The sequence below is a fragment of the Mercenaria mercenaria genome, chromosome 12 (genome assembly GCF_021730395.1).
Source record: "Mercenaria mercenaria strain notata chromosome 12, MADL_Memer_1, whole genome shotgun sequence".
In the NCBI taxonomy this organism is placed as follows: Eukaryota; Metazoa; Mollusca; class Bivalvia; order Venerida; family Veneridae; genus Mercenaria; species Mercenaria mercenaria.
Genome location: NC_069372.1, coordinates 75,727,527 through 75,744,994, shown reverse-complemented (window position 1 = coordinate 75,744,994; position 17,468 = coordinate 75,727,527). Strand labels below are relative to the sequence as shown.

Below are 17,468 nucleotides of genomic sequence, written 5' to 3'. Positions count from 1 at the left end.
TTTGATGTATCAAGTGATTCACTTTTGCATAATGCTAACGGCAGTTCATTCCAAAGTTTCGGACTAACAGTACAGAAACTCCTATCATTGAATGTTTTGCACTTGTTGTATGAAACAACATAACGACATTCAGAATTTATTGTCTGACGACCTCAAACCTTGTCTACTAGTAATATACTCTGTAAGCAGTTCTGTTACATACACAGGTGCTCTGTCAATGTGACAGCTATAAAGGACAGAGAGGATCTTGAAGTCAGTCCTTGTTTTCACCGGTAACCAATGTAAGTCATATTTAATGACAAGTTTTTCACAAATGTTTTGAACACGTTGCATCTTACTCACCTCACCATTAGCTACACCATACAGTATGACATTGATGTGAAATAACTACACTTTCAGTGGCTGCCTTGGTTAAATATTATCGGTTCTTAATTCGTAGGTAATTCAACATGGCTGTATGACATTTGTGATTTAAATGATTTTTCAAGTTAAAGGTTTCGTCAAGAAATGCACCAAGATATCTTATTGTACTATCACTTTTGATATCATTACCAGCAATGTTAATCGATTTTTTTTTTAGTTGTTCAATTAATATCTGCTACCAAACATAATAAATTCTGTTTTTGAAGTGTTCATTTTCAGTTTGTTTCTATTCATCAAATCATTGATTGTAATTGCGTACCGTTCGAGGTCTCCGACCGCCTGTGATTCTACGGAAGCAGATGTGGGACGAAAGTTTGTATTTACTATTTGATCATCAGCAAAACCGTAGACTGATATGCATTTGGGTATTCAAGCTGACGGTCTGATGAATATGCATTGTTGATGTTAATCTTACAAGTACGAGACCTTAAGCAGGAGTCTATCCATTGAAGAGCTTTTTTGCAGACACCATACCGTGCTTTTAGGACAAGAAGAACGTCAGGGTAGTCATTGTCAAATGCGGCACTTAAGTCAATTGCAATAAGGGTCATGACTTCCTGTTTCTCAATACCACTTAGAAAATCATTAACCAACCGAAGCTATGCAGATTCAGAGAAGCGATATTTCCTATATGCAGACTGGTTCTTAGGCAAATGGTTGTTTTGATTTACATGTTTGTTTAATCTGTAAAGAACAGCTTTCTCAATAAGTTTCGACAGAAATGAGCGTTACTCACAGGACGGTTGTAAACTGTTGAAAAGCTCCAGTTCAAGACCTGCTTTTTTAGCAAAGGTCTTACAACAGCTTGTTTGTATTTCACAGGAAAAACACCTTGTAATAGATTCACCAATTTAGTGATACTAGGGAGAAGTTCGTTTACATGTGAATTTAAGAATATGGCAAACCATTATATACCGTCTCAAAAGTGGCTTTAATAGAGGAGAATTTAATGCGCGGAGTTCGAATCACTTGCTTCCGACTGCCGTTGGTTTGACACCCTGCTAAAATATAGAATTCATAGATGTAAGAGAGTCATTCAGCGCTGGTATGCAGAAGCTCATTCCACCCTGCTGGTCTAACTTACTCGAAAGAATGTCTAGAATGCACTTTATGTTCTTCCCCACAGTTAAAAGGTTGAACATCTTTTCTTTAAAAAGTAACAAAAAATGTCTTTTGATCACTGTGTTACAGATTACTTCATGTTTTATTATCATGTTTAATTCATAGCAGTAAATTCAAATACAGGTACAATGTTTTCAAAAAACGAACCGCAAAATGTCTCAAGGTTATTCATAAAACTGTCGAGTTAGTACAGTATATCCAAACCATACGTATGTTAATTAATAAGTAAAAGTAACCGTTCTTTACACAAGTGATAAGTAATCATTTTAAGGATGCAGTATTGTACTTCGTGTAATGAAATGGTGTTACGATTTGTTTGTCTCTGGTTCCTTCAGGTATTTTTTATCCAGGTTTGAAATACATGACCTTCTAACGGTATGTTACATCGAAGGAAGAATGAAAATATAAATAGTTGTTTCGGATCTGTTGTTCTTAGATTTTACTCTATGACAGGTCGTTCGTAAATCTTATCGGGGCTGAGCTATTTTAATTTCTGTCTTCTTGCCTGTTTCGTTTGGGTCCTTAATGGTGTATCTCTTGTTGCTCTGTCTTCTGCAAAGGCACTGAGTTAATTCGTTTTTAGTTCTTAGGAATCGCTTTTAATATCAATTTAGAAGAGCATTTTGTGTTTTACACATCATGCTTTCCGTTGCCATTGTGTGTATTTGGAATTTAAAAAACGGCGTTCAACTATTTATAGAAACTGGCATCTTATGTACACACAACACAAGCTGAAAGTAGTGAAAACCTAAACATTAAAACAGTTTCGCGTGTTCGGTCTGCAATAATGAAATTGCTTGTTTTGCTTGTCGCACCGACACAGTTATAGGTCTTTCTCATACGTACGTCTGTCACTAGTGTCCGAATGGTGTGCAAGTTAATAGTTGGTTTACATGTTGTTTTCGTTTGGCCGTATAGCAAAAGGTGTTTCATTCGACAATGGTACAAACAAATGATTTTTGTTTCAGGTAAAATACGTACTATTTTGGAAAACTAGCTGATTGAAATTTTTACCCCTAATAAATAATTGTTCATTTTTATGCCGAAACATTTATGTGGGGGCATATAGCGTACGTCTGTCCTGAAATCTTGTGTGTCCAACTCCTCCCACACTACTAGCATTAGTCGATTTGCTCCAAACACGTTTGATGTGCAGATGACCATAAAGGAAGAATTTTTGCTGTGACTTTTTACCGCAATTATGACCCTTTGATATGAAGAATATAGAGAAAAGTCTTGTGTTTCAAACTCCTCAAACGCCATTGAAAGGAAATTATTGAAAGTTTCATAGATGAAGGACCTTGAGGTGAAGATGACCATAAATAATGGACTTTTTTCTGTGGATATTTTTTCTAGAAGTATGGCCCTTTCTTAATTTTCACAAAATAGACCATAGTGGAGAAATTTGGTGTGTTCAACTCCTCATACACTTTTTGAAGAAACGGATTCAATGTTGCTCAGATGCAAAATCTTATCTGAATACAATTTGCTTCCAACATTAAGTCGAACATTCTTCATGTGAAGATGGTCTGTACTAAAACGTTTGCTCTTTAGGGGTACGGTGCCCCTAAAGTGACATGTTACACACTTTTTTTCCAATTAGGTAATGTGAGACTTTTTTTATTTCGTTTAAACGAAATCATTTCGTTTAAACGAAATCATTTCGTTTAAACGAAATAAGTTATTTCGTTTAAACGAAATAGTTTATTTCGTTTAAACGAAATGATTATTTCGTTTAAACGAAATCATTTCGTTTAAACGAAATAAGTTATTTCGTTTAAACGAAATCATTTCGTTTAAACGAAATGTTTTCGTTTAAACGAAATAACTATTTCGTTTAAACGAAATCATTTCGTTTAAACGAAATAACTTATTTCGTTTAAACGAAATCATTTCGTTTAAACGAAATCATTTCGTTTAAACGAAATCATTTCGTTTAAACGAAATCATTTCGTTTGAAAAAAATAAGTTCTCACATTACCTAATTATCTGAAAACAATTTGTTCAACATGTCAACTTTTAGGGGCACCGTTGTTTTGGGGGCACAGTATGGGGGCATCCGTGTGATATGGACACAAATCAAGTTTATTCTGAATTTGCCAGCAGCACCGTTTTCTGCTGTCTGTGTATTCCAATGGGTGATACGTTGTTCTTTCCACTCGCTGGAGGTGCGGACAAGACAATCACAACAACCTTTTATGTCATCTTCGTTACCAGTTTTTCGATTATTTTTAATTACCTATCAAATTACTTTATTTGTTGTACAGATGCAAAACCGTACTACTGTGACAAAGAAATAGCATATATAGCAAAATATCACATTATTTCTAAGGGTTAGACGTTTTGTACTGATTTAAACTTGAAACTTTGGTACTGGTAGACTGACAGTCCAAAGTTCTGGAGATCTGTTGGCAGAAATGTTTTGTTTTTTTTAATGTCGGCGAAGACAGTGAAATCTGAAATAATATGCATATTTATATCACTTTCTGGACTTATGATAACTATTTTTAACTGAATAGTTTATCGTTAGATAAGTGAAGAGTTTTATTGAAATATTTTTTAGTTAAAAATCTGATTTCCTCGAGCTCGCATTGAGGCTTTGCCTTATTTTATTATAAAAGTGTTCCAAGTAGTAAAAGTGTACATTTTCTATCATGTATATAATTCCGTGTGCATTTTCCCATGGTTTTAAGCTGATTGTATGACATTATTAAGAAATAATTCACGTGTCGACATTTTCATCTTCGAAAGAGATATTGACGGTTCACGATTTGCCATTTGTCCTTGATATGATTTACCTTTTCTGGATAAAGAATTAAATGACGCTACGCCATGATTTCAGAATTTTTAAGCTGCTAAGCCAACTGTAGATATTCTACGCGAGGCAGTCAAATTACATGAGCTTATATTCATATTTAAATATTATCTCTGGTGCACGGCAAAAAGTATTTAAAATACAGGTCAGAGACCATCAATTAAAAAGTACAGGGAATAAGGTACGCGTATATATGGGTATAAGGTAATGTTTGTCAGTTCTGATTGGTCAGTCATACAAACAAACCCATGAAGTATGTTTTTTTTTTCAAAATTGGATTTTTTATTTTGTTATACATTTTGACAAAAATTGCTACATTTCATGAGTTTTGAAAAAAATGTTTTATCAAACAATTTTCTCCCGCCATGCCAACGATGTAAACAAGGGGTCGTCTCATTCACACGAAAATTACTTCAACAAAGTATCACTTTCCGCTATTTAAGTGAAACTAAGATAGGTCTTGCATAAATGCGATTAAATGTACATACATGTTTCGATTATGGAAGACCGTACACGGGATAATGTTAATGGAAGTCTATGAAAAAAAAACAATTGGTGTTCTCTAACCTGCAAGTTGTACGCACGTTTGATGGTCTCCCCAATAAGAGATTTTGGTATTATGACGTCACAACGTTACGTTGTATCTAAGCGATCTAATCGTCATAAAAAATACAGTATATTACAGAAACACAATGCAAGAAAACCGCGAAACTACAAAAAGAAAATCTATCATATCCAGATTGATAGATTTCCTTTGTTGTTGTTGCAGAGGAAGCAAGGCAGACAAGGAAATAGAGGACGATGACCTTATTGTCACGAGAGTTTTTAGATCTTCGAGCGCTTTCGCTCTGGGTGGAAACCAGCAAATAACGCCAGGTTTTCCGTACATGCCACGGGAAAGTAGAAGTGACGTTTTCAGTACTGGCGAAAAGATGGGCACAACTAAAGACGAAAACAAGCAGACGAGAACGTACAACACTAAGAAAGAAAAGGAAAGAGCGAACAAAAACATGGTATTACTAGATGCCGGAGCGAGGAACGACGTGGGTGGAGACACAAAAGATGTGGTGTTCGATGACAGTGAAGGCTTAGAAGTTCTCAATGCATTTTAAATGTATGGCGATCGATGTAGAATTTACCTCGACAACTGCTGCATGTGGCGGTAAGTGAAAATTCTTGCGTGCCTTAACTATTTGTTTTATTATTTTTGAACTTGTACAGTACAAACTTACTCTTTTCTTCCGCTATTAAACATGTACATTTATCGTGTGAAAAAAAAAGTTTCGCAAAATAACTTAATTCTTTCAGATTGAAAATATACACGGCTAAAAGAGAAAAAATTGCGACCACATTGACACATGGGATAGCTATCTACCTATACCTACATACCTACCTGCCTACCTATCTACCGATCTATCTATCACGTGTGCGTGTACGGTAATCTAAATAATACAATTTAGGAACCTACGTGTTTTGCATTTTGTCTTAACACATCCGATGATGTCCATTTATACAGTGCGATCTCAACGGAATATGAAGCCGTAGACATATGGCACCTCACACAGTCAATTTATCATATTATATATACTACACGATGTGAATATTTTCGTGAAATATTGGTGCCAAACTACAATATCAGTGATCATTACCCAATATGTTTCACGAGATCGATGAAACACACTAATGAAAATCAAGACGACAGTCACAAGACAATAACATACAGGTCTTTCAAAAATTTTGATGAAGCCAGTTTTCGGGACGACTTATCAACTGCACCATTTCATTTGATAGAAACATTCTCTGACCTCACTACATTTTCTTTATTCTATTTTAAACAATATCCTGATAAAACATGCACCTATGAAAACGAAATGGGTAAAACGCGACATACAATCTTCGTGGTTTAAGAAGATATTAAAACAGCAATTATTCAACGAGATAAGCTACATTATTATTATTATACATGCAGTAAAGGCTTATTAATTAAGAAATAATATATCTCATCGGTGATTTGTCGCTGAATAAATCACTGTTTGGAGTTCAGATGCGAAGGAATTATATCACGAGGGCGCAGCCCGAGTGATATAATGCTATGCATCTGAACGACAAACAGTGATTTATTCAAGAGCAAATCACTAAAAGAGATATATTATTTCGATTCTAACACGTTATTAAGGACTTTAAAGTACATCCTTGTCGGCATGCATTAAATATTTGCCCGTTTTCAATCGGGTTCTTTTCCAGCGGGCCGCTACGCCGCTTGACGCTATGACGTAATCATTGTGACGTCAGAACAGTGAATTGTTGTTTAATAATTCACTGTTTCCAGCCTTCTTTGTTTAATAGGAAAATGAATCTGATCGTGTTAGAATAAGATTTTTGCACTTCAAGGAAGAGTTGCTAGAATTGTTTTGAATAAAGAACTGCAGACAAGTAAATCTGAAATGTTAAAAGAACTCTGGTGGATGAAATTTTCTGAAAGATGCAAATACCATACTGGAGTAATGATATATAAAACTACAAACAATCTTGTAGGCCCTACCATCTTAAATGTCTATATTTTAAAAATTTTCCAGCAATGAAATTTATGTATATACTCTTTACTTCCCAATTTGCTGAGATTTTTAACAAACAAAAAAGATGAAAACATGAAAAGATGGAGAAGTACAAATATCCGGTAGCAATACACAACAATAACATACATCTAATATTATTTAACACTGGCTGGAAATAGTAGATAAAATAGATATAGGGATAATGGTAACATTTATACTTAATCCCCTTGTCAAAAGTTAATGTAAGAGGTATCAAGGAATTGTTGTGATTTTATGGTAATATATATAGTATGCACAGGTTCAAATAATATTGTAACAAATAAATTTCATGTACAAAAAGTTTTATGATACATATTTAAAATCACGCGTCGCATCTATATATTGGTCAAAACCAGTATACTTATACTAATTCTAATCTGGTGCTTGGTGGTGTTTCTTGCCCGTGTACGTAAAACCGGCGGTGAGGAACACAAAAGGAAATGGACAAAATATCGGAGAACGCAAATATCTATATATTATTTCAACAAAGGGCGATAAATTATACCGGATTATCTCATAGTAGACGGAGAACCAGCGTGTTCGATCAAGTCCTATTGAAATTCAATTTTCTATAGATCTAACAACCGTTGTAAACATAAGATCGAGTGTAAACAAACTTGAGAAGTTAGAAGGTTGAATTTTAATTGCTATTACACGGAAGGACTATTGTTTTAAAATGCCTACCGAAGAAGGTATGTAAATTGATCTTTAAATGTTTCATTTTCTCTCAGACAATTAACTTTTAACTAATTATTATCAATTTAAACGTCTTAAATTTCATCGGTATGTTTAAATGGAGTTGGCAATACAATGTATAGTGATCGATAATAGCATTGATTTTAAAGTTCGTTTGGTTTTAATGTAGGTATGTACAATAAAATAAACTTTAGAAACGCATATTGGTTGAGAAAGAATAAACTAGTATTTGATATCTTGATTTATTTTGTTCAAGTAACTGCAGGTTGCTACCGAATGATATCTTGATTTTTTATTAAATAAAACTCGGCTGATACAAGACTAACCTTGTACGATTTTATTCAAAATGGCAAATGTTGTTTTTTTGTGTTTCAGTCAACAACAAATTGAAAAAAAAAAATGATTCAGTTTCATTACACATGTTTCCATAGAATCTGTACTAGTATCACGGCATTTACTTTTCAAAATTTTATTTTCTATGTATATTCTGAAAGATTATAAATTTATAAATTACTCTCTCATTGTATATAAATATGTTCCTTTTTACTGGTTATGTTTAACGGTTACCTGGCTACGTACAAAGAAAATGTCTACAAATTTCACAGGGGATCCGACTGCCGAAAAATTACATAATACCAAACACGGTCTCCATTAAACTTCTCTTTACATCTACTTTGTAATACACTACATTTCAATGATAAAAACAACCTTACGAAAATGTTAAAGTAAATCCGGGTGTTTAATGTTACACAATGCATTCCGAGTTTTTAGAAAATAATTCTGAATTATGTTTATTTCATTTCTAAATCATATTTTATTCCAACAACTAGAAAAGATTTAAGGTTACGACTATACAAGCAATGTCGCCACATATGAAACTGATAGGATTATCATAAGAAATTAATACGCATTTCATCTGGTAATCATTTCATATGAAAATCATATGTGACGAAATTGGCTATGATGTTTTATAAAAGAACATCTACTTACATTAGATACGAAAAACCCACCAGCGAACGGCGGAACCCCTTTTATATTATAATATTATTCTTTATTATAGTCTCATCTGTGTACAAACAATACGTGCACATAAAATAATCAGAACATTAAAAACAACAGTACACAGTCATTCAAAACATTAGAATTATAAGAGACTTTGTTATATAACACTATGTCTATCATTTACATGTACATATAATTACAACGATAAAACCAAGATGTTGTTGCTAATCGCTTCTAAAAAAGTAATAAAAGTATGACCTAAAACTGCAATGAAGCACAATACAACTTCCGATAAGACAGCACACTCGACTTCTCTCTGGGCTTGACTCTGAACTGAACCATTGCCATTGAAAGGGATAATGTCTATCCTGGTGTAGACTTTGACCTTTGACATTAAATAATTATTTTAAGTCTCACCTCCAAAGTAACTGATACTATCAGATATAATAGATTCTATTAAGAACATTAACCAATACAATCCAAGTTAAAAGGTGCATACCTCTATCAAAATTCATACAGAGTTCTGGAAATGAAGACTTAGATAGTAAAGAACTACTTAAGTTTCAATTCAAAATCTATATTTGATAGTAACCTAGAAATCTGCCTTTAGAAGAAGAAAACAAACAAAAAACAAAAAAAAAACAGAGTTATGGGGATAGCTCTACCTGATAGTAAACAATAACTTAATTACTTAATTTTCAGAAGCTTTGGTAACAGAGATAAAAATAATTTGACTTTATCAAAAACACTAACCAAAACAAATTCTAAGTTTAAAAGAAACTTAACTCTGTCGAAGTACAAATCAGAGTTATGGGGATTGTCCATCTGGCTAAGACTTTGACAATAAACAAGCCACTTTAAGTTTCAAGTCAACAGTCTCGATAGTAACAGGGACGTTTGACTTTACCATAGACTTTAACCAACGGCAACAGTGATGCCAGGGCGAGTGCAATAGCTATACTTTCTCTTCGAAAGTATTTTAAAACAAGAGGGCCAAGATGGCCCTTGGTCGCTCACCTGATAAACATACCATAACAGTGTAAACATGTTTGACATAGTGATTTCATGGAAACAAATATTCTGACCAATTTTCATTAAGATTGGATCAAAAATGTGGTCTCTTAAGTGTAAACAAGCATTTTCTTCAATTTGACCTAGTGACCTAGTTTTTGAGCTAAGATGACCTATATTCGAATTTGACTTAGATTTGATGAAGGCAATCATTCTGACTAAATTTCATCAACCTCGATTAAAAAATACAGCCTCTTTTACAAAACAATTTTTTTTTCTTTGATTTGACCTAGTGACCTAGCTTTTGATCCCCGATGACTCATATTCAAACTTGACCTAGATTTTATCAAGGCAATCATTCTGACCAAAATTCATGAAGATCAATTAAAAAATACAGCCCCTATCGCATACACAAGGTTTTTCTTTGATTTGACCTAGTGACCTAGTTTTTGACCCCAGATGACCCATTTTCAAAACTGGCCTAGATTTCATCAAGGTTATCATTCTGACAAAATTTCATGAAGATCAGTTGAAAAATACAGCCTCTATCGCATACACAAGGGTTTTCTTTGATTTGACCTAGTGACCTACTTTTTAACCCCAGATAACCCATTTTCGAACTCGGCCTTGGTTTCATCAAGGTAATCATTCTGACCAAAATTCATGAAGATAGCCTCTATCGCATACACAAGGTTTTTCCTTGATTTGACCTAGTGACCTAGTTTTTAACCCCGGGTGACCCATTTTCGAACTTGGCCTAGATTTCATCAAGGTAATCATTCTGACAAAATTTCATGAAGATCAATTGAAAAATACAGCCTCTATCGCATACACAAGGTTTTTCCTTGATTTGACCTAGTGACCTAGTTTTTGATCCCAGATAATCCATTTTCAATCTCGGCCTAGATTTTATCAAGATAATCATTCTGACCAAAATTCATGAAGATCAAATGAAAAATACTGCCTCTATCACATACACAAGGTTTTTCCTTGATTTGACCTAGTGACCTAGTTTTTAACCCCAGGTGACCCATTTTCGAACTTGGCCTAGATTTTATCAAGATAATCATTCTGACAAAATTTCATGAAGATCAATTGAAAAATACAGCCTCTATCGCATACACAATGTTTTTCCTTGATTTGACCTAGTGACCTAATTTTTGACCCCAGATGACCCATTTTCGAACTCGGCCTAGATTTCATCAAGGTAATCATTCTGACCAAAATTCATGAAGATCAGTTGAAAAATACAGCCTCTATCGCATACACAAGCTAAATGTTGACAGACGACAGACAGACGACAGACAGACGACAGACGACGGACGCCGAGTGATCAGAAAAACTCACCTGAGCATTGCTCAGGTGAGCTAAAAACACACATAAAAACTAGGTGGTAGATTTAAATGAACGTGATAATGATTTGTAAATATAAAATTGAATTCGCATATTTTTCTTAACATTAGACTTATTTTGGAATTTCTTTTCAAGAATGTGTTTGTGGTGTCATGCGTTATTCTATACAGAACATGTCTTTGTTATATGCCACGTTATTGAATATATAGAGACAGTCTATAAAAGAATATTAGGCTCAATTTCCACTCGTAGTCTAATAAGTTTTCCTATGGAAAAATAATTTTTTATCATTAAAGCAAAATTATCGTAAACAGATTGAAATACTGAAAAAGTTCTTGCTGCCGCTATGCTAGAGACCTCGGTGATGACGTATTAAAGGTTATATTTAGCGGAAGAAATTCTCGAAAATCCAAGCACAAGTAAAAACGTGCAGTATCTGTGATCTCGTTTTTAAACTCTTTTTTTTTTAAAAAATTATAAACAGACTTAATAACTCAGAATAAAATGATTTCAGTTTCCAGTATCATGAAAAAAGTAAGATAGTTAATCAGACTTAAGTCAACTAATGGATTTGTTCAAAACGCAACCAAATGATCCTTTACACCAAGTCAAAATTTCACTGGAAGTATTTTTGAAATTTTGATTTTCCTATCCTGGTTGCCCAACCAAGATAGCGTTACTACGGCATAAGTATAAATCAAATAAATATATTTTGCCTAGAGAATAACATGAATATAAGCACTACTACTACTGTATCAAAGTTGTTAAATATTTGCATTGCCAACAACATATTCTGCCAAAAATAATTAGAAATGCAAGTGTTTTTTTTTTTTAATTATTATTACCTCCCTTTGTCTATCTCTGTAGATTGAAAATAGATGAATTCCGAAGCTACACGTTGTTTTAAAACTTGCCTTTTGTTTCAGATAGTTGAAATAATCCAGATCATCAAATGTAAATTTAAACTAGAAATCAAACTGAAATAAAAAGAAATAGTCCACTTTTAAATTCTTTAATATCAAAGGGAGGTGATTACACAATTTCATAAAAAGTAATATAATCTGCATTTCTAATAGGGATCTAACTCTATATTCCTTAAATAAATCTCAAATAGAATATATGAAAACTGAAAAATGTCATAAGATAATGGTCAAATGTGACTGACCACCTTTAAAAGATTATTATCAAAATGATACACTAGATCTTGGATTTTGATTCAATTAAAGAACGATAATTTTTCACACGTGACGTCTGTGTACTTCTGATTATCCATGTATAAATACAGGGTTTTTTGGGGTTTTTTTTAATCCCCCGCCACGAGTGGTGGTGGTGGTGTGTGAGAGGTGGGGGGGGGGGGGCGTTATAGGAATGGTCTCCGTCCGTCCGTATCACTTTGTATCAGCTCTCTATCTCCTAAACCCCCATGAAGGATTTTCATGAACCTTGGGTCCAATGATCACCTCATCAAGACGATGTACAGAACTCGTGAGTCAGTCATGTCGGCTCAAGGTCAAAGTCACAACTCTAGGTCAAAGTTTAAGCCTTCCATTTTATGTTCGCTCTGTATCTCCTAAACCCCCTTGAAGGATTTTCATGAAACTTGGGTCAAATCGTTACCTCATCAAGACGATGTGCAGAACTCATGAGTCAGCCATGTCGACTCAACGTCAAGGTCACAACTCAAGGTCAAAGGTTTGAGCCTTCCATTTTGTGTCCGCTTTGTATCTCCTAAACCCCTTGAAGGATTTTCATGAAACTTGGGTCAAATGATCACCTCATCAAGATGATGTGCAGAACTCATGAGTCAGCCATGTCGACTCAACGTCAAGGTCACAACTCAAGGTCAAAGGTTTGAGCCTTCCATTTTCTGTCCGCTCTGTATCTCCTAAACCCCTTAAAGGATTTTCAAATGCATTGATGTTGTCATACACGGACTATAAAATATACTTAACAACGTGAATGCTTCTACCCAATACCATCAACCCTTCCACTATCCATAACAGTGGCGGGGGATATAGCTGTCTTTCAGACTGATTTATTAAATCCATAAAGGATAAAATAGTTAAACAATGCCTTAAGAGCAGTGGTTTTATTATTATTTCAATAATTGACCACAATTAAAATACGCTTGTTTACCAATATCTCAGTTAAACAAACAATGTTCCGTGTATGTAAACAATTATGACAAAACGTGCGTTGTTTAAGTTACTTTATGCTTCTCTAAATTCGATCAGAGAAATGGTTGAAAGTAAGTGCATTATAATGCCACTATTGTCTCGTCACAATGTTTAGATATATGATACTAATAGGTTGGTAACGGGGCATTGGAGTTCAATAATTTAAAGTCTATATTTTATGCAATATGTGAAAGAGAGAGAACTGTATGCTTCGAAGCATAGTTTCTCCAACAAACACAGTGTTTATTCAAAATAATTGGATATTTAGAAAATTAGGAATAAATCAAACTGTAGTTGGAATTTTTCATGAGAAAAAATGCCGTCACAACGGAGATTGGATAAAAGTCGTTCTCAGAGACCGGCATCGCGTGAATCGGGTCGGGCGTCGTCCACAGGTAAACAAAATAAGATATGGGAATATGCGTGTTATTCTTGGCAGATTTTCAAAGTTGTCAAAAATTACAAATCTTTGAGTTTGAAAGAATTATTTTGAATCTATGAAAAAGGAAACGATTAGGAATCCTGATATTTTCTGTCACCTTCGATTATACATCAAAAATAATAGTTCCGTTAACTGCGGGTTTTGGGATTTACTCCTATATAACAACCTCAGATGTTATTTTTCAATCAAAATGACAACAAAAGAACTTTCACTCTGAAATTTAAACAACAGCTGGCTCTAAAGTTACGCGGAATTGACTTTAATCTAGGAATCCCGATCCAACATTTATATTTTTCACTTTTCAAGTACTGTACAAAAATATCAAACATATCTCCTAGCAAACAACTTAAGATTTTCTTTGATTTCTGTAAACAAAATATTATTTATTTTTTTACTAGGATCAACTGCCGGAAAAGGGAAAGAATCGATGGTACTGACCGAAGGAAGCCTCGCCATCTTATCACGTGAAATAGGCGCTGCAAAGGTCGATGGTCTCGTGCTGTGCATGTACCTAAATATACCAACAACAACTATTGTTAATGCCACAAACGAAGGTTCAGAGACTGGTCTATTAGGAGCGAGTGACACACTTATCATAGAGGCGACACAGAGGCTACTACTTACGTGGAAGGCATTAAGGGCGGGGTCAAAGGACAAGGACAAAGTTAAAGATCTAGAACGCGCTCTGAAGGAGATGGGAAAACCAGAATTTGCAGATGTTATTAATGATAAACACGCTAATAATGTAGAACTCGCTTCAGAATTTTTCCAAAATTTGTAAAACTTGATTCCTAGCGTGACTGAAGTGTGTTTCTGGAACTTCTTTTTTCAAACTATCTGTGATATGAAAGGACTACTTTTACCCCGATTTTCTGTATTATGTCAATGTCAACTAGGTCGTATACTTATATCTTACAAAATATACATAGATCTATTCATTATATAATACGTTTGATCGTTATTTAATTAAAGTTCAATCATTATTCAACTAGTTTTTCATCGTCATTACCGTAATTAATGCCAGTACTGGTATACATTAATTGTACTAAAATAATGCTTTCCTATTACAAGCGGGGTAACTTTATCATGAGCTTTGAAAAGAGCTTAAATCGCTCCCACATGCTGTTTATAGGTAATATTCTACTAAAACGTTTAGAACTCTTTAGTTATTGTGATTCCAGCTATTTTAATTAAGGAAGCACTGTTTCTCCTACAACAAGATCTGTTGAGCGCTGTGTTCTCTAAAATTTAATGTCAATCAACAGTATAGGAAGTTAACCATGTTAAAAACGTGCACGCGTTTTAAAGGTTGGAAAACAATTTGGAACAAAATTTGGGCAAGTACGTAATTATCTACGTCCTTGATATCAGTTAAAGTCAAATGCAGCTTTTGTTTTCATTCTGTAGAACAAAGAGCTATAAAAATGTATTTTATACTTGTTTGTATAGAACAAACCATGAAAGTACTCAATCAATGGAATGCATACCGGGAATAAAATTGTCACAAATACTGTTAACTGACAATCAGGACAGGACCTAACAAAAAGGTTACCTCAGTTGAATGAGAAAATAAAAACAACAAATTTCATATGTATGAGATCGGCATATTTTATTTTTACAATTCTATGTAATATTATAAGCTCACCTTACAAGAATATGACAGTTTGTTGAGGATCCTAGGAAAATAAATATGATATGTAATAAAGCATTTTTTTCTTAATTTAAAACCATTTCATAATAATAGAAACAGATAATGAAACAAGTTAAAATGAGCCGTGCCATGAGAAAACCAACATAGTGGCTTTGCGACCAGCATGGATCCAGACCAGCCTAAGCATCTGCACAGTCTGGTCAGGATCCATGCTGTTCGCTTTTAAAGCCTACTGCAATTAGAGAAACCGTTAGCGAACAGCATGGATCCTGACCAGACTGCGCGGATGTGCAGGCTGGTCTGGATCCATGCTGGTCGCAAAGCCACTATGTTGGTTTTCCCATGGCACGGCTCAAATATCAAACTATACATATCCAAAAACTAAAGACAAATGAACAAAACATATATTTCAAACCGCTGTCAATCATGTTTTTTTTTCGCTGTATGAATACACCTCTTATACTGGGTCACACAATTTATATATTTTTAGACAAACTATGAGAACAGTCATAAAGCACGTATCACAGATTATTAATTAAATAAAAACATATCTAGTAACAATATGTCAAACAAATATCAATCATATACTATGTAAATACTGTATATTTCAAGGTATAACAAGTTATTTCATGTTCTTTGAGGGTCTTGATTTACTCACAATATTTGGGGATGTCTGAAAATTGTTGTGCACTTGTACCCTCGAGGCACTAACAGATTAGGTGAATAGACCAGCGACTATTGTCCAGGCATTCAGTGTTCTTGGATGTCAGTCTGTCCTAAACTGATTTTCACAAGTAAGTGATTATATATCCCATACCTGTAATTGATTATATACCCTGTCCCTGTAAATGATTATTTACCGTATCCTGTAAGTGATTATTTACCCTGTCCCTGTATGTGGTTATTTACCCTATCCCTGTGATTATTTACTCTATCCCTGTGATTATTTACCTATCCCTGTGATTATTTACCCTGTCCCTGTAAGTAATTATTTACCTATCCCTGTGATTATTTACCCTATCCCTGTGATTATTTACCTATCCCTAAGATTATTTACCCTATCCCTGTAAGTAATTATTTACCTATCCCTGTGATTATTTACCCTATCCCTGTGATTATTTACCTATCCCTGTGATTATTTACCCTATCCCTGTGATTATTTACCCTATCCCTGTGATTATTTACCCTATCCCTGTGATTATTTACCCTATCCCTATGATTATTTACCTATCCCTGTGATTATTTGCCCTATCCCTGTGATTATTTACCTGTCCCTATGATTATTTGCCCTATCCCTGTGATTATTTACCCTATCCCTGTGATTATTTACCCTATCCATGTAAGTGATTATTTACCATATCCATGTAAGTTATTATTTACCTATCCCTGTGAATATTTACCCTATCCCTGTAAGTGATTATTTACCTATCCCTGTAAGTTATTATTTACCCTATCCATGTAAGTGATTATTTACCCTATCCCTGTGATTATTTTCCCTATCCCTGTGATTATTATTTTCCCTATCCCTGTGATTATTTACCCTATCCATGTAAGTGATCATTACCCTATCTCTGTGATTATTTACCCTATCCCTGTAAGTGAGTATTACCCTATCCATGTTAGGTGATTATTACCCTATCCCTAAAGCAAAATTAGATAAAAGTAAAACTCTCTCAAAAAAAAATATTACTGAATAATATTTGTTGACAAAATAATTTTGCAATTATACAAAGACATAAGCAGTATAGTGAGCCATAAGTTACAGCAATTAAGATAAATTAAGAAAAAATGTAAAAATATAAGATATATAAACATAACATATAACATTGCCTACTACTATAAGTGCATTTAAATTTAACAGACTTAACTCTAAATCATCTCTGTGGAGAAATATTTCATAACAGGAAATTACAGCAGGACAAGAACAAGTCCAGCAGGAAAGCCACAATAAAATAACACAGTTGCCAATACAACATTCCACATGGAAAATGGTTATGTAAAACTGTACATACGTATACAGTGTAAAAGCACATGTACTAGGTAACACAAAAGAAGTATAAAACATACAGAAATTTTGCAGACACTCAACGAAAACTAGCATGCCTTTGCTTAAAAATACCTTTTGTTATGTGCTGTTAAGCAAACCTTAAGTTGAATTGTGTGACCAGTTTCAAAACAGAAA

At 34.1% G+C, this 17,468-nt stretch overlaps 1 protein-coding gene across 2 annotated transcripts; it reads left to right on the top strand.

Annotated features, from left to right (window-relative positions):
- The first annotated feature begins 7,489 nt into the window (after nucleotides 1-7,489).
- Nucleotides 7,490-14,623, top strand: LOC123534903 (uncharacterized). 2 transcript variants are annotated; one of them, XM_045317372.2, is made up of 2 exons: nucleotides 7,490-7,646; nucleotides 14,034-14,623. In XM_045317372.2, the coding sequence occupies exons 1-2, from the start codon at nucleotides 7,631-7,633 to the stop codon at nucleotides 14,414-14,416; spliced, it is 399 nt and encodes a 132-aa protein (XP_045173307.1). In that variant the 5' UTR covers nucleotides 7,490-7,630; the 3' UTR covers nucleotides 14,417-14,623. The 2 variants fall into 2 exon arrangements, with proteins under 2 accessions (XP_045173307.1, XP_045173305.1); XM_045317370.2 differs by lacking the exon at nucleotides 7,490-7,646 and adding an exon at nucleotides 13,337-13,588.
- The last annotated feature ends 2,845 nt before the right edge of the window (nucleotides 14,624-17,468 follow it).

Excerpts from the sequence above, each read along its gene's own strand:
- LOC123534903 (XM_045317370.2), top strand. The coding sequence starts at position 13,510 with ATGCCGTCACAACGGAGATTGGATAAAAGTCGTTCTCAGAGACCGGCA. Across the intron at positions 13,589-14,033 it reads GGGTCGGGCGTCGTCCACAG|GATCAACTGCCGGAAAAGGG; the intron begins GTAAACAAAATA and ends TTTTTTTACTAG.